The sequence below is a fragment of the Wolffia australiana genome, chromosome 10, assembly GCF_029677425.1.
Source record: "Wolffia australiana isolate 7733 chromosome 10, ASM2967742v1".
Taxonomy (NCBI): Eukaryota; Viridiplantae; Streptophyta; class Magnoliopsida; order Alismatales; family Araceae; genus Wolffia; species Wolffia australiana.
In genome coordinates, this window is record NC_135844.1 from 12,866,470 (window position 1) to 12,890,159 (window position 23,690).

A 23,690-nucleotide genomic window follows, 5' to 3' on the forward strand; every position below is an offset into this window, starting at 1 on the left:
CTGTTTTGGACCTTTTTCCTTTGATGAAATATTCAAATCTTCAAAGTTCAGCTATTTTTACTAAAATGATCTATCACGAGAAGAATAACTTACTTGATGAGGGACCCATGAGTACCAAATCCAACATATCCCAAAATGGTTCAAAGATACCATCCTAGAGAGTTAAAACAATTAACCACAGTGTTTCTATCTCAAGATTGGTGGTGTCATAGAATATGTCAGGTTTGTATCTTGATCAGGGTAAAAATTTGAACTTATGCAATTATTTATCTTACCAAATTCATCACTAAACAAGTGATTAAACCCTTAATCAGGGGCATTCCAGGAGTTAATCAGGCCTATTGTCATCTCGGACCAAGTCATCCGCCCACAAGACTCCACGGGACGAATGACGCGACTCTTCCCAGATGACAAACCCTATGATTACTCAACAAATATGATGCCATTCTCTTTGATGGCACTGATTATGATCCCAATCTTACCCTCTATTCTCTCCTTCTTCCCTGGCTCATAAGCCACAGCAAAAACATCAGCTTCTTTGCACCTCTCAGCAATGAGCTGGCCAATGGTCCAACAAGCATCATCATCAACCAGAGAGGGCAAGGAGTACCTAATGTCTGCTGCATTAGTACTGGCTGATGAAATCACCTTGCAAGTTCCTCTGTGCATCACCTTGGCGTGGATAAACCTTCTGGAGAAGAAGATATCCAACAGGAATGGCCGCATATACATATCAGTTCGCTGCTTCCATGACTTCCTGTTCGTTTTTTTCGAAGGATCGTTTCGAGATCTTCGAGTCCACGCAGCCCTCGTGATGCCCACCTGCATCAGTTGGCCAAAGATCAAGCAGATCAACTGATTATTCGAGTTTTGAGCAGGAAAAGTTTTGGAAAAAGATACTGGATCGATTGAATAAACTTAGTGACAATTTCGGAAGATGTTTTTCATTTTGGAGCAAGATACTGTAGGGGGAGGGGGTTTTCAATTCCTTTGGGTAAGTGAAACCCACTTGCATAAGTTTCCTAAATTGAAGCAAATCAAGGGATCATTCGAGTTTTTGCCAGGAAATATGTCAGGCACGATGCCAAGTTTTGGGGGAAATTTTTCAGTTGGAGAAATCAATTCCTTTGGGCAAGGCTACCCTAGAAACCATTTTCACATAAGATTAATACAAAGAAAATAAGATGATTCACTATTTCAGGCAACGAAAAAAGGGACCACATCCAAAATCTGCCCCCATTAAGATTCAATATATTCAGACAGGCAGCATTGCAAAAACAGTTTTTTCTTTATCTTCCATAGATAATCAAAAAATCAAGAACCCGCATTCTGCCGCTTATTTTCTTGTAATTTGAGGCGGTGAATACAAATTTTCAGATGAAGAATATGACTTTATGAAAAACAATTCTCTGAGACTTGTAGAGTGTCCCGATGATGAGTATACGTCAATCAATTCTATGGAGCAAGGCTGATTACAGAGACCATTTTACCAGAAGAATAATAAAGAGATAATAAGACATCCAAAACCTGCCCTCATAAAAATTCAGTATATTCAGACATGGAATGAATCCTCTTCAATTGAAAATCGAGAGAATGAATCCTCATCAAAAAAAAAAATTCTTCATCTTCCAAAGAAAAATCAGAAAACGATCATCAGCCCCCTTGCCTTGCTTTCAAAAATTATCCAGAACGCACAATCTACCGCTCATTTTCTCTTCCTAAGAGGCGGAAAATACATTTTTTTTTGGATGAGGACTATGAATTAGAGAAAATCAATGATCTGGGATTCTTTAGGGTATCCCGACGAACCGAGAGAACGGAAGAGGAGGACCACGCAAGCACCCCAGGAGTGGTTGGCAAGCTCGAAGTCTGGAGCGACGAAGACCATGAGAGAGAAGCCGAGGCGCCCAGAGAAGTTCCTTTCCTGCCTGAGGTCGAGAGAATCGCCATGGCCGACGGTCCACCGCCACACTTCAAGCTGAACGAAGGAACTACCGCCATCGCTGAGCTACTGGATTGATCTGGAGAGCAGTCTCTCAATTTATAGGAGAGCTCAGATTTATTATTAAGTTGAACTTTTCTCCTGTTGGATAGTTGTTAATGTTAAAATATAATGAGCTTTTTTTTTTCTTTAACACCGCTACACTTCAAATTTAATGAGCTTTGATTTAAGCCTAGTATCTGATAAAAATTAATACTTTGGTAGAATACATGGTACTTGGACTAAAGTTGTAAAGTTTTTTTGTGTGCAGAGACTATGATATTGGCAGGATAAAGAAAAAAAGAGCTTAGAAAATGGACAATAGCGAGAAAATGCAGAAAATATTTATTATTAAGTTGAACTTTTCTCCTGTTGGATAGTTGTTAATGTTAAACTTTAAGGAGCTTTGATTTAATCCTAGTATCTGATAAAAATTGATACATTGGTAGAACACATGGTACTTGTACTAAAGTTGTAAAGTTATTTTGTGTGCAAAGACTATGATACTGGCAGGATAAAGAAAAAGGAGCTTGGAAGATGGACAATAGTAAGAAAATATAGAAAATATTTATTATTGAGTTGAATTTTTCTCCTGTTGGATAGTTCCTATTATTAAAATTTTATGAGCCTTGCTTTAAGCCTACTATTTGATAAAAATTAATACTTTGTTAGCATACTCGATACTTGTTGTAAAGTTGTTAAGGTGTTTTGTGTGCAAGGACTATGATATTGGCAGGATAAAGAAAAAAGGAGCTCAGAAGTTCTTTGCTCTCAAGTAATTATTGTTGATAAAAAATAATGGGCTTTGATTTAAGCCTAGAACTGATTATGATAGAATATCCTTAATGCTCGTTATGAATTTGTAAAGTAGTTAGTGTGCAAGGACTGGGGTATTATCAGGATGAACAAAATAGAAGCTCAGAATATGGGAAAGAAAGTAAAAATATTGATATTTATTATTCGTAGAAGTTCTCCGCTGTTAACATATTATTTTTATAAAAATTAATGAGCTTTGATTTGAGCCTAGAGCTAATTGTGATCGATTATCCTTTACAGTGTTAAAAAGTTAAAAAGTTGTTATATTTGCAAGGACTGTAGTATTGGCAAGATCAACAAGAAAGGAGCTCAGAAGATAGAAAAAATTATGAGAAAACGTTGATTTTTATATTTAAATTGAAGTTCTATACTTTTTGTTGATATTTATTGAGCTTTGACTTAAGCCTAGAGCTAATTATGATCTAGAATCCTTTATACTTGTTATGAAGTTGGTGTGGAAGGATTGTAATATCGGTGAGATGAGCAAAAGAAGAGCTCAGAAGATGGACAAGAATGATAAAATAAAGATATTTATTATCCGGTTGTATTTCTCTTCAATTAAATAATTGTTGTTGATAAAAATTAATGTGCTTTTATTTTAAGCGTAGAGCTGATAATCATATGCTATTCTTAATACTTGTTACGAAGCTGTAAGGTACTTAACATGTGATAATGAGAAATACTATCTTATTTTTAGTAATAATTTCATGTATTTATGTGCTTATTTTCATTGAAATGATCATAAATGCATATCACTAATGCTTAAAATGATTTATTGCACTTTAATAATGAATTTCCCATTTTTCATAATCTAATGGTTTTTCAACATAGTTTTATGACATTAATTTTATGACTAAAATAAGTTTACATGTCAGAAAATATTTGTTTGTATCTATTCAAATAAAGTTGATATTCTGATTTTTCTGGAATTTTGTGAAGTTAAATTCATAAAGAATAAACTTTTATAAGTGATGAAGTATAATTTTGAATTTATTTAAATTTATTTAATAAATTGATTGACTTTTCCACTCCTAGAAGTTTGTGCCACGCTAGTAATCTGCCATACAATTAGGATGAGAGAGAAAATCAGAGGAGAGAGATTATAAGATGGCTCAGAGAGCTACAAATTGAAATGATGAATTAATTTTTATTAGTTTGATTTCATTAAATTAGATTTGTTTCCTAAAATAAATATAAATCCAAAAAAACAGGAATCAAACATAAAACTCAATTGTTCACATTGTTGCATAAACCAAAAGCCTTAAATGACATTTTTAACCCTAATTTCTGGTTCATCAGCATGCAAGCACTGGAATATTGAGAGATTGAACACAAGAAGAGAGGAGACAAAGATGGGGGCTAACATGTGATGTAACACGACGTGCGCTGGGATCAAACGCCTCATGTGTCACACAGGGAGAGCGATGACAGTCATGTCATGAAGTGGAGACGACTAATGTGGACGGAATGCGAGTGATGATGATGCGCCAATGAAATCATTGAGAAGTACAAATCTGGCGTCGACAGGACCAACGACCATTAGGCTACGGTAAGTGCGACCTGGGAATGCCACTAGGCTCCAGATGATCCCGACGTCAGGTTGAAGGCCGACGGTGCGAGCTCGGCTACTGCTGCTTTTGTGCATGCCTTCGACGGTCTCAACCAATGACGTACGGAATAAAATCCTAATCCTCAGAACGTGAATCTTATCTAGCACTAATCTAACCTTGGCGGTGGAGAAAACATTTCGGAGGCACTGAACGGTAGGTTCGGGAGGTGTCTGATTCGGCAACCGTGGAAGGCGAGCAACTCGTAGGCGCGATGACGGTGCAGGCAGAGGCAGCGACGAAAGTAGGCGCGGCGGCGCAAGTAGGTGTGGCTGCGCAAGTAGGTGTGGCAGTGCAAGTAAGTGTAGCGGCACAAGTAGGCACGCCGACACAAGGAGGTGCGGCAGCGCAAGGAGGCACGGCAATGCAAGTCCGCGCAACGGCACAAGTAGGCACGACAGTGCTAGTAGGCGGCTAGGCACAACGACGGGCGCAATAGCAAGGCACCGCGGCGATGGGCGCGGTGGCGAGGCGTGGCGATGGCTGTAGCCACGAGCACGGTGGCGAAGTGTGGCGATGGCTGTAGCCACGAGCACGGTGGCGAAGTGTGGCGATGGCTGTAGCCACGAGCACGGTGGCGAAGTGCGACTTTGGGTGTAGTGACAAGCGAGGTGATGGCTGGGCGCGGCGGTGATGGCAGGGCACGGCGGCGGTAGCAGGGCTCGACGATGATGGCAGGGCACTGCGGTAGTAGCCAGGCGCAGCGGTAGATGGCTGGCGGCCATAGCGTCGATGGCAAGGTATGACGGCGACGGCAGACAGCTAGCCGCTGTAGCGGAGATGGTAGGGCACATCGGCGGCGACAGACAACTAGCAGGCGTGGCGACGATGGCAGAACACGATGGTGGTAGCGGTAGGCAGCTAGCGGTCGCAGGCGGCTGAAGCGGCCCGTGCTGCTGCGGTGGCTGATGGCGGCTGTTGTGGCAGCCGCAGGCACCTTCGGTGGCGCTGGCGGTTGCTGCGGTGGCTGCTGCGGCGGTCGCAGGTGACCTAGGGCGACCCGGGAGGCTCGGGGCTGCGGGCGGCCTAGGGCGACCGCGGGCTACCTGAGCGGCCGCATTCGGACCTGGGCGGTCGTGGGTGGCATTGGGTGGCCGTTGGGGGTGTTGGCGGCTGGGGGCAGCGCTGGGCGGCCTTAGGAACGACGGCTGGAGCTCTGACAAAAGCGGTGGTGGCGGCGGTTTCCGGCGAACTCTAGGGTCTCTCTCTCTCTCTCTCTCTCTCTCTCTCTCTCTCTCTCTCTCTCTCTCTCTCTCTCTCTCTCTCTCTCTCTCTCTCTCTCTCTCTCTCTCTCTCTCTCTCTCTCTCTCTCTCTCTCTCTCTCTCTCTCTAAAAATCTCTAAAAATCTAAAATCAATTTTTCTTCTCTTCGCTTCCTATGGGCAGGCCCCACCTTTTATAGGGGCAAATATGGGCCTCCCCCCTTAGAAATAAAGGGATAGAAGGCCCAATTAAAAGTAATTAGGGCCCCCTAATAGGAGAGAGAGGCAGATGAACACGCCCACACATGCGCTAACACACGCGCAAACGTGTAGGTTCGTACAGCGGTCAAAACACATGCGACTAAACAAAAAAACAAACACATATGCGGCCGACATACATGGCCTACTAAATAAGGAAAATGTGGGAAAGATAACATCAAACCTTTATGGCCCATTGACAAGGCTGGATACTCCGAAGGTTCGGTCTCGCACGTGAGCCCTTGCTCGATGAACTGGTTTGATGGGGTCTTCGAAGCTAGATGGTCCCCCATCAACATGTCATTTTTTTATATGATTGAGTTGGTTGGTTGTCTTTGTTTTTATCGAGTTTTCACTTAATATTGCATGTTGTTAATAATAACTTAAGAATATTGTTTTAGGAGTAGTGCATTTTATATTTTAATAAAATTCTGAAGAATTTTTCTCACAAAAAGTCAATTGATGCTAAGCTTACTCAAAATGTGGATTTATTTTACTTTATTATATTCATTTATTATTTCCAGGATTTTTCAACTTGATTGGATTACCAAATTCATTCATCAATTCATATGCTCTAAATTTATTCTTAGATGTTAAGAATTTTTCTCACAACAAATCAATTGATGTGAAGCTTACTCAAAATGTGGATTTGTTTTAATTTATTATATTCATTTATTATTTCCAAGATTTTTCAACTTGATTGGATTGCCAAGTTCATTCGCCACAGCTCAATGAAAATTTATACATAATCTCTAGGAATCCATGTGAAATAGATTAAGAAATGGACATTGGATTTCTCTGTTACGGTCCTTCAGTGCCCAAAAAAATTTCATATCATGTTATTTGAAACAGTGAATAAACGATCCTTTTTTGCGCTCAGTGTGGCAGAAGAGACAAAAATGTTGACCAAATACTTTGATACATTAAATTGGAATAGGATTGATAACATGTAATTTATGGCTCACCATATATTTCAAAAGAAATTGGGATCTGAATACCTGAGAAAACCAAAATTGAGAAAATATCATTGTTCATATTGAAGCGAGACATATTGAAGGGAGTTGCAAGAGAAAGGGAAGACTTTTTGAAGGGAAGTTCATTTTATATTCATACATATATTGATATCCACTATCTCAATTCAGTATTTTAATATTTTATAAAACGTCTGAACTGATATTCTGGAATAGTACTATAATCATTCTAAATCATTATTTCCTTGGATACTAACCTACAGGTGAAGAGGAGGAGCTGAAATCATCCAGAATGAGAGAGATGACATTGAAATCAACAACATAAGTTGAGGTTCATATCCTCATGAAAAATATGGAACAATATCTTCATTTAGATAAGAAAGCCCCTCAGGGCTGACAAAGTATGAAGGTGGAATATGTGAAGCAACAATATGGAAAAATGTGTGAAGATCAGTACCTGATCTAAGAAATCATGGAAGCCGTCGGAGCTCAAGAACTCGAAGATGGTGCAATGACCATTATGAAAGGATACAGAGGGTGTGTAAAAAGCCTAACCGTGTCGCATAGACGAGAATGAAGTCAGTAAACTAGTATTTATACTTTGAATGAGATGATAATTTGTACACAATATGAGAATAAATCCTTCTTTTGTATTATAATTGAGCAAAAGATTCGATGATCTAAATCCTAAAACTAGATTGCAACTTAGGAATGAGGCCATTTGTGCCTAGATTTCAACTTAGGCGGTTGCTACATAAACACAATACAATGTGTCACTCTCAGAGCTTGAGTTCATTTACTTCGGTTTTATATAATATCTATAGCAATGGTTGTTTTCCCAGTTTGCCTGTCCCCTATTGTAAGTTCTCATTGGCCACAGCCTTCAGGCACTAGGCTGTCCATTGCTCTTAACAATTTTTGCATAGGTTCTTTCACAGATTTATGTTCAGATGAGACAGGACGAACAGGAGATGAATTCTTCCCCAAATAATAACCTAATTCACACCCCCCCCCTCTTTATCATCTCTATGAAAAATAATTTCTCTAACTAATTGGAAAAATAGTCCATGCTCACTGTTGATCCTCTTACCTATCCAACTTACACAAATAATTTTTTAAAATGAATAATACACATGTTTCAATCCTTATCCTCTACCTCGTTCAATAGATAGGAAAATATAAGTTCACTTTGTTGACCATTCAAACATTAAAAGAGAGAAAATACAAAAATTTAAACAACCTAATTCAACCCCTTCTTGTTAGGTCATGTTGTAGCCACCTTAACAAACACATCTATAGAAAAGAGAATTTATCTAACTGGGCAAACAATCCATGTTCACTGTTGATCCTCTTACCTATTCAAGTTACATAAATAAATAAAAAATTTATAATACAAACCATAACACTGTAAATAATGAGATGTTTGAATTTCCGAACAAAATGTTCCATTTTAGTTATAGAAATTGTTTCTATTTTGGTCAATTCTCCAATTCAAAATTAAAACTTGAAAGTTCCAATATGTGAGTTAATTTTAAAGACTTCTGTGACGACATTCTCTCTTTTTATTGAAGTAATTTGATAGACAGATTGAGGTTTTCTTCTCTTGTTCTTACAATGTTTTCAAGAAAAGGTGTTTCAAAGACACTTCATAAATTTGAAAATTCAAGTTATATTTATCATTTTTCCTACCTATTTTTGGATTTTTGATATGACAAGGAAAGATCATTCCATAATTACGATTCTTACCGGATCTGACCACTGGACCTTACGTTGAAAGATAAGCTTGTATTCCAATTCCTTTGTTCTTGTTCTTTTGCAGGCCAGAATTTAATTTATTCTTCTTGATTTTCTTCACTCTCTGAAGTAATCTTGTATCTTAATATTCACCTCCTAGGTTAAGAGAAAATATTGGGAACAATAGTTATACGTCATATCATTTGGTCAAAAATTATGTTTTTCTCTAAATATACAAACGAATAGAGTAACCAAGTGCCGAAAAAAAAAATCAGAATAGTTGATCTTTAAATTAAAACAAATTACTGAAGTAACCTAATTTCCAGGTGACACGAAGAACAGCACTTACAGATGCAAAACGGAATGAAAATCGATTTCTATGCTGATTATTGACCAGATTAAACCATGTTGAGTTGGAAAATATGGCTTATTTTTAGCACAAGCAGATGAAAATGAGAAAGGATGGGCATGTCACAAAAATATGGAGATGCTAAGATAAGACTAGAAGAAACGAGTATTTTCATCTGCTTTTTCCTATTAATCGGAATTCTCATCCCAATCAATCCAGTTATAAAAAGCTAAAAATGTTATTCCAGGCCAATGAGAAGCTTTCTTGAATGGAAATGTTAAATATACTTCTGTTGAATTGTTCCAACGAAAAAAAGTGTTATGGCAGATCCGATTGGCTCTTTTCAGCCATTAAGACCATTAAATAACATCTTATAAAGGAAACCTTGTAGCATTTGAAATTGTAAAGACTAAAGTTGATATCCCATTAGATTACGCATGTTAAAACCAGTACCAGAAATAGAGAGAGATGGACAGAAGTAGAATGGTTACAGGCGACAAAACAAATGACAAACTTACGTGTAGTAGAATCTGGGAAACTCTTGTAAATCGAATTACAAGTCCCATTGAACAAAATAATGATAACAGCGTGTTTCTATGAGAATTGCAAACCCGTGAACAACATTCAATAAAGATTAAGGAGCCAAACGTAAGAACTCTATCAAAATCTGGGAAACTCTTGTAAATCGAATTACAAGTCCCATTGAACAAAATAATGATAACAGCGTGTTTCTATGAGAATTGCAAACCCGTGAACAACATTCAATAAAGATTAAGGAGCCAAACGTAAGAACTCTATCAAAATCTGGGAAACTCTTGTAAATCGAATTACAAGTCCCATTGAACGAAATAATGATAACAGCGTGTTTCAATGAGAACTGCAAACCCGTGAACAACATTCAGTAAAGATTAAGGAGCCAAACGTAAGAACTCTATCAAAATCTGGGAAACTCTTGTAAATCGAATTACAAGTCCCATTGAACGAAATAATGATAACAGCGAGTTTCTATGAGAATTGCAAACCCGTGAAGAACATTCAGTAAAAATTAAGGGGCCAAACGTAAGAACTCTATCAAAATCTGATGATCTCGAGCTGATCACATAAAAACTTGGCAAACCCAAGAGAGAACTGAAGCCGAGGGAGGAGAATTATACTGACCCGGAGAAAAAAATGGGCGAAACTGTGCCGTGATTAGGAAGCTTTCGAGCTCCTGAAATTGTTCCTCAACTGAGAAACCCGCTTGACGCAAGCTTCCTTCGATTTACCAGCAACTGCAGCAGCGACCTTCTCCCATCTGAGAGGCGCATCCTTGGGGAAGGCTTTGAGGGCGTTAAGCAGAGCGATGTCTTCTCCATTGCTCCAAATCTCGTCCCCGTTGATCGATCCGACCGATTCCCCAAACTCCGAGCTCGCCTCTTCCGATCGTTTATCCACCGCCTTCCTCTGCCGCAGAAATTGCCCAAACGAATCAACCGGCTTCTTCTCCGCCATTGATTTGGCCTCCCTGATCACGCTCTCCACGCCATGCCTCCCCTTGAAGGCCTCCGCGATCATTTCCCACCGTCCAGGCGCCCCAACGGGATGCTTGACGATCATTTTCTTCAAGATCTCGAAATCCTCCTCGCTCCATTCCGATTCCGAAGATCTGGAATCCTTCTCGGGGGCAGAAACCACCTCGATCTTCGGCTTATCGCTGACGATCGGAGGAACGGAGCCTGCGATCGGAACCGCCGATGATGGAGGAAATAAATCCTTCGATCTCCGAGCGCGCTTCTTCGGCTCGTCGCGCTCCTCCACAGGTTCGAGGATTTCGCCGATTCCGACTCTGAAATCGCCTCCGGTGATGGAAATTGGGGCGAAAGGGCCGATCAGAAGGGAGATCGCGGTCCAGGCGAGGAAAGCGGCGAGGATCTGAGATCTGCCGGAGATGGCGATGGATCCGATCGATAGAACGATCGATGCAACGGCGCAGACCGAGGCGTGGAGCTTGTCGACGGTGGATTTCGACGATTCTTGGGAAGAAATCGTCGCGGTAGCTCGCGAGCGCGAGATCGCGAATCGAGGACGCGATTCCTCGTCGATGAACTCCATCGCACCAGCCAAGCTCGTGTTCTTCAGAGTACCCAACTTTGAGTATTTATAGTAAAACTTAAACTTAGTTAATTTTATGAAATACGGACGAAATCCGTCGGTTTTTCGTCATCCTTACGTCATTCGTTCGTCATCATTACGTCATTCATACGTCATCTGTGAGTCATCTGTCTGTAACGATGACGATGACGGTCGATGGCCAGTATGAAATCGTTGGATGACTCGGACGGTTTCTTAACAGTGAAGATGATGGATTCTTGTTCCGTCCTCCGTCCATGTGAACGTTGACAAGTCTAGAAGTTTCTAGAAGAGGCCGAAACCTATAAATACAAATACTCCGTAATCGAGACGGTTATTCATTCACCAGAAGCCGTTGCAGGAGCAGGAACCGCGAGAGAAATGGTGGAATCGATTGGTGTCTCTGAGGACGATCTCCCTCCCTTGAACGGCGGACGCGAGCTTCATGAAGGAGTGGCAATGGCGGCACACGCGCAGGTTCTTGAAGATCACAATCTCCTTCTCCGGCGAGATCCGCAGCAATCCGAACGCCAACGCCAGTTTCTCGCTGTGGAACTTCGACATCTCCTCGTCCTCGTCCTCGACATCGCGCAATTTCCTCAGATCTGCCTCCATCTCGGCGAGTTTATCGTGGATCCGGTCGATCCATGGATGAGAACGATGTCCGGCAACGAAGGTATGGATCTGGCTTTGGATCTCGATCCAGCTCACTCCTGGCTCTTTCCTCGCGCCGCTGTTCTTCATGATCTTCCTCGCCTCTGCCACATCGTCCCATCGCCGGCTCGCGGCGAAGATATTCGAGAGAATCACATGATTTCCGGCGTTTTCCGGTTCGATTTCAAATAATTGTTTAGCAGCGTGCTTGGCGAGGCCGAGATGGCGGTGGATCTTGCAGGAGCCGAGCAGAGAGCCCCAAGCGGCAGCGGTCGGGGGGAACGGCATGGCGTGGATCAACTCCCAGGCCTGCTTCATCCTCCCCGATCTGGCAAGCGCATCCACCAAGCACGAGTAGTGGAGCTGATTAGGGCAGACGACCTCGGAGAACAGCCAGCGAGCTTCTTCCACGAGGCCTCCTCGCGCCATGGCCGAGAGAGCGCAAGAGTAACTAACCTCGTCGGGAACAACTCCCGACTGGCGCATCTTCTGGAGCAGGATCAGAGATTCCTCAGCGCGGCCGTGCTTGGCGAAGCCTGCGATCATCGCGTTCCAGATCGCCACCCCGCTCCGATCTGATCCGTTGAAAATCCGATAAGCGGCCCGGATCTTGCCGCACCTGGAGTACGCATCGACGAGAGCCGTGATCACAAAGAGATTGATCATCACACCGGTCTTCTCGAGCAAAGCGTGAAGCTGCCAAGTCGCAGGCGACGAAGCCACGCTCGCAGAGGCGCTCAACGCCGCGGAGAAGGTGAACTCCGAGTACTCTGATCCTGATCTCTGCGCCATGATGAACATCTTCAAGCTCTCCTCGCAGAGGCGATTCCGCGCCAGCCCCGCCACCATGGAGCTCCAAGTGACAGAGCTTCTCTCCGCCATCCGATCGAAGATCTGAAAGGCGGATCGGACGGCCCCGATCTTCTGATACGCGTCAATCAGAGCCGTGGCTACGTAGACGGTCTCCGCCATGGCGATCTTGAGGGCGAGACAGTGGAGCTGCCTTGAGATCGAAGAACAGTGACTGAGGAGGATGGAGAGAGTGTACTCGCTCGGCGGCGTGCCTTCTCGGTGGAGCACGGAGAAGATTTGGAGAGCTTCTTCGGGGCTTCCGTGGTTGATTATCCCGGCGATTAACGAATTCCATGAGACGATGGTTTTCACGGGCATTTCGTCGAACACTTGGCGAGCTTCTTCGAGGAGGCCGCACTTGCTGTACATGTTGATGAGGATGTTCGAGGTGAGAAGGACGTCTTCGTGATGATGGATCTTGATGGAGGTTCCATGGCTGATCTTTCCGTCCAGGATTCGTCTCTCTCTGGCGCACTTCTGCATCCAACGGTGGAGATCTGATCGTTCTGGCGAGGAAGCAAGGGAGGTTAGTGTCCTCAACTTTGGCAGAAATATTCTGAATATTTCTCTGTTTTTTCTTCGCAGGAAACGGGCCATGGAAGCTTCATCGGTGGTTCTTAGAGTGAACGCAGTCACGAAGATGGCGGTGATGAACTAGGTCTGCACTACGTAACCTCTATTTGGAAAACATAGAGCTCAGGGACGCGGACGGGAATATTTTTTCATCCCGGGACGAAAAAATAGTCCCGTCCAAGGGTTTGGACGAAATTGGGATGAAAATTCGTCCAGGGGACCACTGGACGGGACGGTTTTCGTCCCGTGGGACGAAAAACCTTCCGTCCGGAGGTCTAGGATAATGGATGGACGAATCTGGACGAAAAATTGCCGGATCCACATCTGACGATTGAGATGTAGGCATGTGGCCCCGCTATGATAATTTGCATCAAAGTCCCTGTATTTTTGTGCCTTCGCCAGCTGACTCCGCTCAAAAATAATTGTGCATGTCGCTTTGCATTCTCTCTCCTCCGTATTTCCCTAAAAATTTTAGAAAAATCTATATTAATATATTAAAAATATAAAACGGGTTTTTTTTGTCCGAGATGAGGGACGGGACGTTTTTTCCCTGGACGGTACAAAAATTCATTCCGGGAGGACTGGACGAGACGGTTTTCGTACCATCAGATGAAAATTAATCCCGTCCATCCTCCACAATCAGGACGATACAGAACTATACCTTTGTCGAACAAAAAGTAAAGCGACTTTTTGGACAAAGACAAGTGTTGGGTTTTTGGGTGCCAGTTTTAAGTGTTTGTTCAATTTATTAAACTAGTTCACCTACAATTAGTTTAGTCTATTGGCATTAGGCACTGATCAAGTTTTCCATTGGCACGATTAGTGCTAAAGGGATACAACTACAAGGCCCACATTTTTTGGATCAATATCTAATGCATGTGGCCCTCTAGGTCCATGTATTAATTTATTTATTAACTATAATAGTGTAATATCTTTATTGGGAAACCCTTTTAATTAACTATATCTATATGGTATTAATTTTTCAGTCATTCTTTTAACTTGATCGATAGGTTGAGTTGCTCATGGAGTGTCAAGCTACACCTTATGCTCTAAAAGATACGAAAAGGGTGTCAACTCTCTCATGGAAATTTTATCATCATTAGATTATATGTAAGTACACTTTGTCATATCAACGCTTATAAACACTTCACTTAATTAGTGTTACACCCAAGCTAAGATTGATTAAAATGTAATAATTTGATACTCATAAGTTATAGTCAAAGCATAATCATCCACCCATTAGCTATATTTGGTATCTCAAGTCTTGGGACCACTTAAAAACATGAGATGAATCAATCATTCAGGTATTACAGCATTTAGAAATTCATATGAATCAATGTAGTTATTTTTCCCCCAAATAGCACCCATTATTTGTCCATAATGTTCCCAAATTAATGAATACATGATTAGCCATCCTTGTCGCACTAATAATTCAAACATTTAGTCCATAGGGTGTAAAGTTACACCTTGTCATCATCCTTTTGACGTTCCTATGATGACTAAGGGTATGGTTATGATTAGTAACATGTAGGTCATGGTCAAAATACAACCACTTATTTACTAGATGTCTTTGGACCGCTTACACAATTTTGACATCATCAACTTGATAAATAATTTGATATAATGTTATTTAAAAATTCAAATGGATTAATTCATTTTTCTTTATCCCAAATAAGACTTATGATATATTGGTAGTGTCTCAACACTGTCGGCCAGGAGATCAACTATACTCATTGTAATAATGAAACTAGATAGTGTCATTCTATGTGGATGTTTTGATGTACTTCTTGAGTATCACTCAAATATGAATATATAGAATAAATGTTTAAAGGCTAGCAATATTTGGATTATGATCTCATCATAATTTACATCATCATTGTTGGTATTTAAGGATTTCATCATAAGTATCACATGTCCAGTATAATGAAATGGCAGTATCAACAAATATTGAAAGAGACATGGAATGTATGATTGCCTTGTCGACCACATTACTGCCCATCACTTCAAAATTGTTCTAATGGACATTATTATAAAAAAAATGTTTCAAAATCAGAACAAAGGTGATCATATTTATTTTTATGATGAACAAGGCAACAAGAAAAAAAATGAAAATTCACCATACAAAACATTAAAAATATATTTAAATAAATAAAAAACTGTTTAAATATTTTGTGCAATGATAACATTCCTTCATATCTCGCCGGGGGTGCTTAAATTGTATCCCATTTTGAATCCTCTGAAAATATGATCAGTTTGAAATAGTACCAATGGTTATTTCAATGCATAGAAAGTGGTCTCGATAATGTAATTATGTAATTATGTAATGATATATCAAGATACGTTTCGCATCATATGTTGATCCAGCGGATGCAACCATGAATTCAAATTTCTTAGACATAAAGTTCACCTTGACATGATCAAAACCACCATTTGACTTATGTTGTCCTTCAAATTTAATGGAATGAAAACAACGCATTTTCACTAAAAACAGTCTGATGCGATAATGGCACCCAAGTTTACAATAAACATTCTCAAACCAAGGTGGTGAAGGGAATAAGTTGTATATTAGTACTTCAAAAAATGGGAGATTTTGCCAGAAATGATGCTGTCATCATGAAAATTGTATTCCACTGTATTGATTTTGTAAAAGAAACACATAATTTAATTGGATAAACATGTTGTCTTCTTAATGGAATTCATACAAAATTCCAAACTAAACGTGGGTGATTTCAAATATCGTCCTTATTTGATTCTATAATTTCATCATCATTCTGGTTGTATTTACTCATTACTGTGATCATTTGTACATATTAATGTCATACCATGTCAATAAAAGTTTCTCAACTTGTGTGTTCATTTCGAAAATAGATAATAATCCATATGAGATTTTGGCAAAATTTGGAAAGCATTGCATGCCAAGTCGCTTGCACCAACCTAGATAGTTTTTGATTTGTGAAAAATGAATAAATATTAGTTCATGATGCAAATTTCTGTCCATATAAATTTTGTATCTTTATTTTGTCTAAAAGGTTGAGGGAGGCACTCACATACTACAAGACATCTTCATGATGGTCAGATAAATAAAGGAAAAATTTGTATATGGGTTTACCAATGGTATAAACCCCAAGGTTTGGTTGTGCCTTTATAGTATAACAAAATGATAAAGCTTCAGCTTCATCTCTTCTCAAGAACTCTAAAATTAATTCACGTTTTCATGGAATTACCTTTTATTGAGATGAACTTTTCTTTGTGTATCACAATTGGGAGCTAAATGTTGAGGTGGTTTATCAATATTTTGGGTGTGTAAACTTCCATAGTCCTGGTTGTCATCTTTGAATGACACCTAATTTGTGTCCAGGAGAAATGATTGTAAAATGGCATAAAAAATCTTTCACCATATCCGATTCCTGACATTTAAATTCAAAATTATTTGCTTCCAAGGAAATGATTATCTAGGCTTTTTAATTCATACTTACAGATTATTAATAGAATCTAATGTAGGTAGATTTCTACCTAGTTAGAAAATAAAATTGCACCTTATTCGCATTCGCCATGGCAAAATTCTTACACGTTTACACATAATCTCGCATTTTTGGTCGACATATTAATTTCTTTGACAAGGACTTCGACCCAATTGAACTCCTCCCTTATGGAGGTCAGTATGACATGTATTTTGCGTTAACTATTAGACTCAAAGGTACTAAAAAAATTGGACAATTTGGTTTAGAAATTACAGAACTCAAGAAACTTTTTGAGATATTGTGAATTGCAAATTTACCCATTTAAAATTATTTACCTAAAGCTCTCAATGCTCATGCTATTTGAGGGATTATTGATGTTAGTGTAATGTTCTACATTCAATTGCACAATACTATCGAGGGAAAATAATAATGAAATTTTGAATTATAATCAAAATACTCTTGTTCCAAATTGGTCTAAAGGTAGAAGTCTACCTCATGGGATCACATCAACACCATGCAACAAAAAATTATTATTTTCCATTAAAATTTTAAGCCTCATGGATAATTCAAGGAAGAAGAAGTCTCCCATTTCAAGCTTACTTCGTTATTTTATATTTTTTTACTACCAAAAATATATGTTTTCATCATAGTTTAGAAATCTGGTCTAGAATGTGCTCTGATGAAGGGATTGTATAATTTTATAATTCAGGATGGATCTAGATGTAATGGGTTGTAACAGAGGGCATCCTATTAAATTTGTTTCCTATGGTGACCTATCACTATTTTTAAATGTATATGTATTTCTTTGGGAACATGGTTCTTTGTTTAGACCTTTGTAGGAAATCAAAATCTAGACTAGTAGCCCCATGGTATTTGAGGATCAGGTTGATGCTTCATTGGACACATTCTCAATTGGCTGGAAATGAATTTTTTTTATTTGTTTGAAACTATAGTTCCAAAAAATAATATTTTTGTGACTACTCATTTACTGGACTGAGTTACATGATGATCATTATTGTTTTGTGAATATAATGTCTCTCAATTTTCTTGCTTAGATTCAGCATCTATATCTTTCTATAAATTAATTTATTATTTAGATTTGATTAAATTTTAAGGAGTATTATTTATCTTCTTCTCTGGCTTCAATTCAATGTAATATCTGCATTTTAATTTTTGAATGAAATAGAGTGTAAGACAAAGAAACAAACATTATTTTTTTCATCGGTGGACATCTTCCTCCAATAAAACAAACTTTAGCATTTTTCATTCAATAGTCAAACCATATCGAATGCTACTCTGAATTCATAAAAAATAGTTTGTTTTATTAGATGTGTTTTTATGTTTGACCTAATTAACAAATATCTATTATCAATTAGTAAACCATATTCTGATACATCTAAATACTTGCTGGTGTTATATTACTTGTAAGCCATCACACATTCAGCATCTTCTTAATAATTCTTATACAAAATTATATCCGTTATTCTTCACATGCCATATTTATAATTAAGTTCAAGGATACGTGGAGTGATTTGTTAATTGTGATGATATCATACTATGCTGATCACTTGTATTCAAACATGTGTCATGAGTATTCCTTCTTATAGGATATTCAAGAAGTGCAAAACATTCTCTACTCCTCATTTTATAATGGTTTATCTTTTAACTATTTGGGTGGCGACACCAATAAGAGATAGTGAGTTCTCTATAAGGAAATAGTTCAACTAATTGATATGCATGAGCCCATGGTTGCTTCAATGGATATTAAGTGGCCATCAAGCCAATCAAAGCAGCATGTTTTGTTTGAGGTCATTGAAATACATGTTTATTCATTATTACTATTGTGTGATGTTTATAATATATGAAATGACCTATTGAATTATGATAATATCTCAATACAAATATTAGTAGTCTTTAAGTATGTATTCTGAATATTCATATTAGATAAATGTCAACTTGGACGTTGAATTACCACTATAGAATAGAGCTATATGATACTACTTGTATGATAAGTATGGTTGATCCTATGGCCCTTAGTGTGGTGACAATGAGTAAAAGGTATTTTTTATAGACAGAGTTCAATGAATTGATGAGTATGAACCCCCAGATGGCAGTATACCTAAACATCAATTAGGTTGACTCATGTCACAGTTCCATAAGTGATCCATTCATGTGAGATACTGATAACATGCATATTCAGTACATTAATATGATCGTATTTACATGTCTATTTTCATTATATCACTCATATTTGCATGTGATCAAGCTTAAAATAATTAAAGCTATTTTTAAAATGAATTTTTTGCATTTTTATGCAATTTTTTGGAGAATTTTCTGACAATATATTCTAAAAGAATAATTTTTGAGACCGAATACGATTTTTATGGAGTTTTTTGATATCAAATTTGTAAATATATGAATTTTATAAGTCAAAATATATATCTATACATATTTTTTTTGGGCTTTTTTTTATTTAATATGAATTTTTAAAGTATTTTTGGATTTTTTTTGTCGAAGGGTGACGTGGCGCGCTCACGTCCACTCATTTAAAACAAAAGAAAAAAGAGGAAAGAAGAAAGAGGGTGTCGTGGCACGCTGATGCGATGCCACATCAGCCTCGAGAAAGAGGTTTTTATGCTTTTTCTTTTGTTCTTCTTTATCTTTTTTTTAGGTACACATCACGTGGAATACGAAAAGCGCCTGCACAGAATACAAAAAGCATAGAATCTAAAGCGCTTTGACTTCTTAAGGGACACAGAAAATGAGGACATTGATGAGGAGAGAGAAGGAAATCAAGGGCTAGGATTGGTTCTACTTCAAACGACCATAACTTTTGATCTACAAATTGAATTGAGCTGAAATTTTCAGCATTGCTTCATCTTCCCCTCTTCTTTCCATCCATACCTTCTGATCTATCAATAGATGTCCAAAGCACTGTGAAATTAATCTTGAACTTGCTTCCTACTTGTGTGGGCTGATTGAAAGATAGTTTTGAGATCCATCAAGTCTGTTCTTGGTCTCCTGTGTGTTGGGAGAAGCATTGGAGAAGAGGGGGAGCTTACCGAAACTCTTAAATTATCATGATCCTAGTGGAATGTAAGGATCTAAGGTAAGTGTCTCCGCCTTGCGTTGTTTCTTTCACAACATCATAATTCACTTAATTAATGTTCTTCCGTATATTTTCACTCACATTTTACTCCTTTATACTCGCTTATCTCGTCTCTCTATCGTCTCCATCACACCGTCTACATTCAACCACTATCATCATTCACACACTCGACCATCACCGTATCCTTAATGTTCACTTACTCATTGTTAAATTAACATACAACCTATATCCTTGTACTCGATGTCACAAGCTCATATCCTCTACTCTCGTCTTCATCTCCTCTCTCGTTAATCATTACTATCATAATAAATTAATTCCTTAATCATCGTTCCCTATGGAGAGGATTAGTACTCATCACTAAGTAGTCTAAGTATGGTTAAATATAATTTTTATTGAATAATCTCAATTATCAACGACGAATTAAACCCCTAAAATTGTGATTATCAGATACCAAGGACATCTTGTGGACTCATGGCTATGTTTTGACTATGGCTTGTGAGTCTCTAATTATGGGATTCAAATAAGTCTCAGCTTGTGAGTCTCAAAGGTGATTGAGTGGTCAACACAGTATCCTCCGCTCTTGTTATATAAGCAGATTGACTCAAGTGAGATGATGTAGTTGAATCCCTGGCCAGGGTAGTGAGGATTTTAAAGAAGGAATTCTCCAATGATCCCCGTTATGCATCAACACTAACTGAATGATTACTAGGGTTTGACAATTAACCATACCCTAAGTTCTCCAGAATTCTTGTGCGGATGAAGGATAATACATATACGGTAACCGATAATGGTAAAGGTTCCTGGAGGGAGTTTGAACACTACTTTATATCTTCTAGAGAAGGGGGCATAGCTTGGCACCCAACAGACTAGAAACTTAACCTATCCATTGGCTTAAATTTTCCCGTAGGTAATTAATCTAATTTTGATATACTTAATTAATAACGTTGTTTGATAATTGATATTAGACCATTAAGTTGTTAACTATTATGGTACATGGGCGTACAAGGTCACACACATAAAATTATAAGGGTATTGGTGGATAAACATTGCCTAAGGGGTAATTACGAGAAATTTTAAGTATAGTATAAATAGGGAGGCTATCCATTTGAGGGGCCCAAGCAAGCCAAAGATAGGTACCCCCTTTTCTTTGTTCTCATTTTCTCCCTTCAAACAAGAAAAGTGTCTTAATGTTGAGAATATCAACAAGGGCTTCAAGAAGAGTTGGAGAAGAAGAAGTGCAGATCCAAGAGCACCTTGATCACATGGATATTACTAGAGGCCAGACACAAACGACTTTAGAAACTCTCCAACAAAGAAAATCATTGGTTGAACAAGTTACCCCACAAGGTGATAAAAGTTTGTTTTGATTTATCATCAATTTGGAATCAATTTCACTTCCGATGCCATGAAAAGTATTTTTCAAGGTACTGATCCATGTCACCAGAAACCAATATGATTTTATACATGGAACTGTCAATTACGTCAATTAATGACCTGGGTTGCATAAGTGATCCTAAGATTTTAAACATCAAAGAAATACTATGGGTGGATCATTGTGTTTTGTTAATGAAAAATAGAGTCCCTGATCACCAGATTTTAAATAGTCTTACCTCAGATGCAACAAGGCCATAAAGGTAATTATGTGGTCGAAATCGGGCCATCTACTCTATGTATAAGAGGAAAAATACTGAGGAATACAAGGCAATGAATTCCTTTTAATTGGTTAAGGCACTGGAAGTATTAAAAGAATGTATTTTAAAAGACTTCTAGTTACATCAATACTAACTCATATGATCTATTAGGGTTTTTCAGTTGATCCTTCTGTAAATCACTATAGGAGGGTTTCACATATGAGGGATATACGGTCATCCTATTTGATGACACAAATGTTCCAAAAAGGGTTTATTCAATCCCTTGTACCTTTTGGAACATCAGGTCTAGCTTGGGATCTCACATGTTGGTGACTCAAACTATTGTTTGGGTTAAATCGATCTAATACTAATTTATCTGTATATTAGATATGATTCATTAATTTTTCTGTCCATTAAAGAGTTACTAGGCTAATAGATCATTCACTAAACTATTTCATAATGTTCATTCGAATTTGAGGATATACTTGAAGTGTAAGGGTTTTATAAAAGAATTCTCTGTGCCATGGATGTTTTAATGTATTTTTTATGATTTGATATTTTTATAATGAATGAATGTAGATAACACCAAACTGATTTTATTAGAGAGGCAGCTGTTTCCTTTAGTAATTTCAGGGAATGAGAAGGGACATGTTCAACATGCCTATACAGCATCCCAAGATCAATAGAAAGATTAAGTTGAAAGTAATATATTAATTGCTATCTAAATGGCATAGGTATAGTATTTCATCTACGTAAATTACTCATATATATTCTATTATGTTGAGATAGAATCCTCTATTAAGTTATGATGCCTAATTATGAGAGCATAGTTATCAGATTCCTTGATTTAAACCTTTATTGTATTGAATGTGTGTAGGTTACCATATTATTGCTTACATATGCAGGGAATATTTTCAAAGAGAATATAATGTGTTAATGTATATCTGTACATCTTGCGAAAAAATATATTTATCAACATTAATATAGTTATTTATAAGTACACATGATTAATATACATGCAGCCATAAGAAAAATCAAAATATACACATTCTACATGTGTATACCTTTATAGTGTCATTTAAATTAATATGTGAGCATATATATATATATACAAACATTTGTATTTATATATTCAGGAAACTTTCAATTTCAATAGCATTTTCTTTCTATAGAAAGGGTTCTATTATTAACATGAATTTTAATAGCTGATAAACAAGGGAATAAAAAGGAGGGAAGAATGTTCTAAATGTAAATAAGAAGAAAAAACCCAGTACTTTTATTGTACAGTCTCCTCTATGTTGTGTTTCAGCTCTCCAAGTCCTTCCAATCTTCCCTAAGAAGATTTATCCCTCACCGCATATGGTCTTGAGCTTGAAAGAGGCTTCTCCATGATCTCTATGCTCCTTCCACACCGCATTTGTAATATTTTTCTATCTATATTCATCAATCGGAAGACATTCATTCAATATCTATTTTAGTTGAACGAGAATGATCTTCTTTCAGTCGAAATTGATCAGTTTTCCCAATTTTTCTCATCTATATGTATTCACATTGTTTAGAGTTTGAATCACATTTACCCAATTGTTCTATATATCTCTTTTGATCATTCACAGTGTCAACAAGGTTTTCAGATGTCATTCATCTCTCTATATCTGTTGATAGATGAGAGTATCAACAAGCTTTCCGTATTTCACTCATATATCTAACTAGTTTCTGTTTCTCATTTTATTTGTAAATGAGGTTATTTTTCTTTTCTGTCCATTTTTTCTCTATCCGCAGAGCAATTCATTGTAGACAATGTTTTTTTGTCTCGAGTATTTTTACATTGTTCTTGATTGCCCAGAGTTCTGAACAAGGTCCACTTATTTTCTTCATTCATTTCTACATCACTCTTGATTACAAGCTGTATTGAACAAGGTTTTTTTGTTCATTCGTTCACTCTCTACTGAAACATGGTTGTCTGCTCTTTTGTTATTCTACATGTATTTTAGTATACTTAAATCAATAACTTTTATCTATATCTCAACACGCTTATTGCTAGATATTTTCATCAGTTTTTTTTTTCATGTCTGCATGCTTTGCTCAATTTCTTTCCTAACTCTAATTGCTTTGATCTAAAAGATATTTATCTACTTGATTATTGATTAATGATGGTCTTGTTGTTGAATGATTGCATCACATTGTGGAATATTGAACTTATTTTATTCACATTATTCCGAATATTTGACGGAGGTCATAGTAAACCCAGTTATATAGTCAGTCTGGTCAAGGTGAACCATCTTAGTTAAACCAGTCCAGATCTATGTTGCCTTAGTCAACTTGGTAAAGTTGACTCTTAATAGAACCCTTGGTTGTGTGTTGACTTTGACTGTACCATTAAGTT

The 23,690-nt window shown here is 38.0% G+C and overlaps 3 protein-coding genes across 3 annotated transcripts; all 3 read right to left on the bottom strand.

Annotated features, from left to right (window-relative positions):
* Nucleotides 1–206: 206 nt before the first annotated feature.
* LOC144708894 (uncharacterized) lies at nt 207–2,033 on the bottom strand. The gene is made up of 2 exons (XM_078582351.1): nt 1,810–2,033; nt 207–822 (listed from the first exon to the last, which is right to left on the bottom strand). Exons 1-2 carry the CDS (start codon nt 1,999–2,001, stop codon nt 424–426), a joined length of 591 nt encoding a protein of 196 aa, XP_078438477.1. The 5' UTR covers nt 2,002–2,033; the 3' UTR covers nt 207–423.
* Nucleotides 2,034–9,850: 7,817 nt separating this feature from the next.
* MAMYB (Duplicated homeodomain-like superfamily protein) lies at nt 9,851–11,041 on the bottom strand. Its single transcript, XM_078581777.1, has one exon. It carries the CDS (start codon nt 11,007–11,009, stop codon nt 10,110–10,112), a length of 900 nt encoding a protein of 299 aa, XP_078437903.1. The 5' UTR covers nt 11,010–11,041; the 3' UTR covers nt 9,851–10,109.
* A 198-nt stretch (nt 11,042–11,239) lies between these two features.
* On the bottom strand, nt 11,240–13,267 carry LOC144708449 (Pentatricopeptide repeat (PPR) superfamily protein). Its single transcript, XM_078581776.1, has one exon. The coding sequence runs from the start codon at nt 13,128–13,130 to the stop codon at nt 11,370–11,372; it is 1,761 nt and encodes a 586-aa protein (XP_078437902.1). The 5' UTR covers nt 13,131–13,267; the 3' UTR covers nt 11,240–11,369.
* Between the last annotated feature and the right edge of the window lie 10,423 nt (nt 13,268–23,690).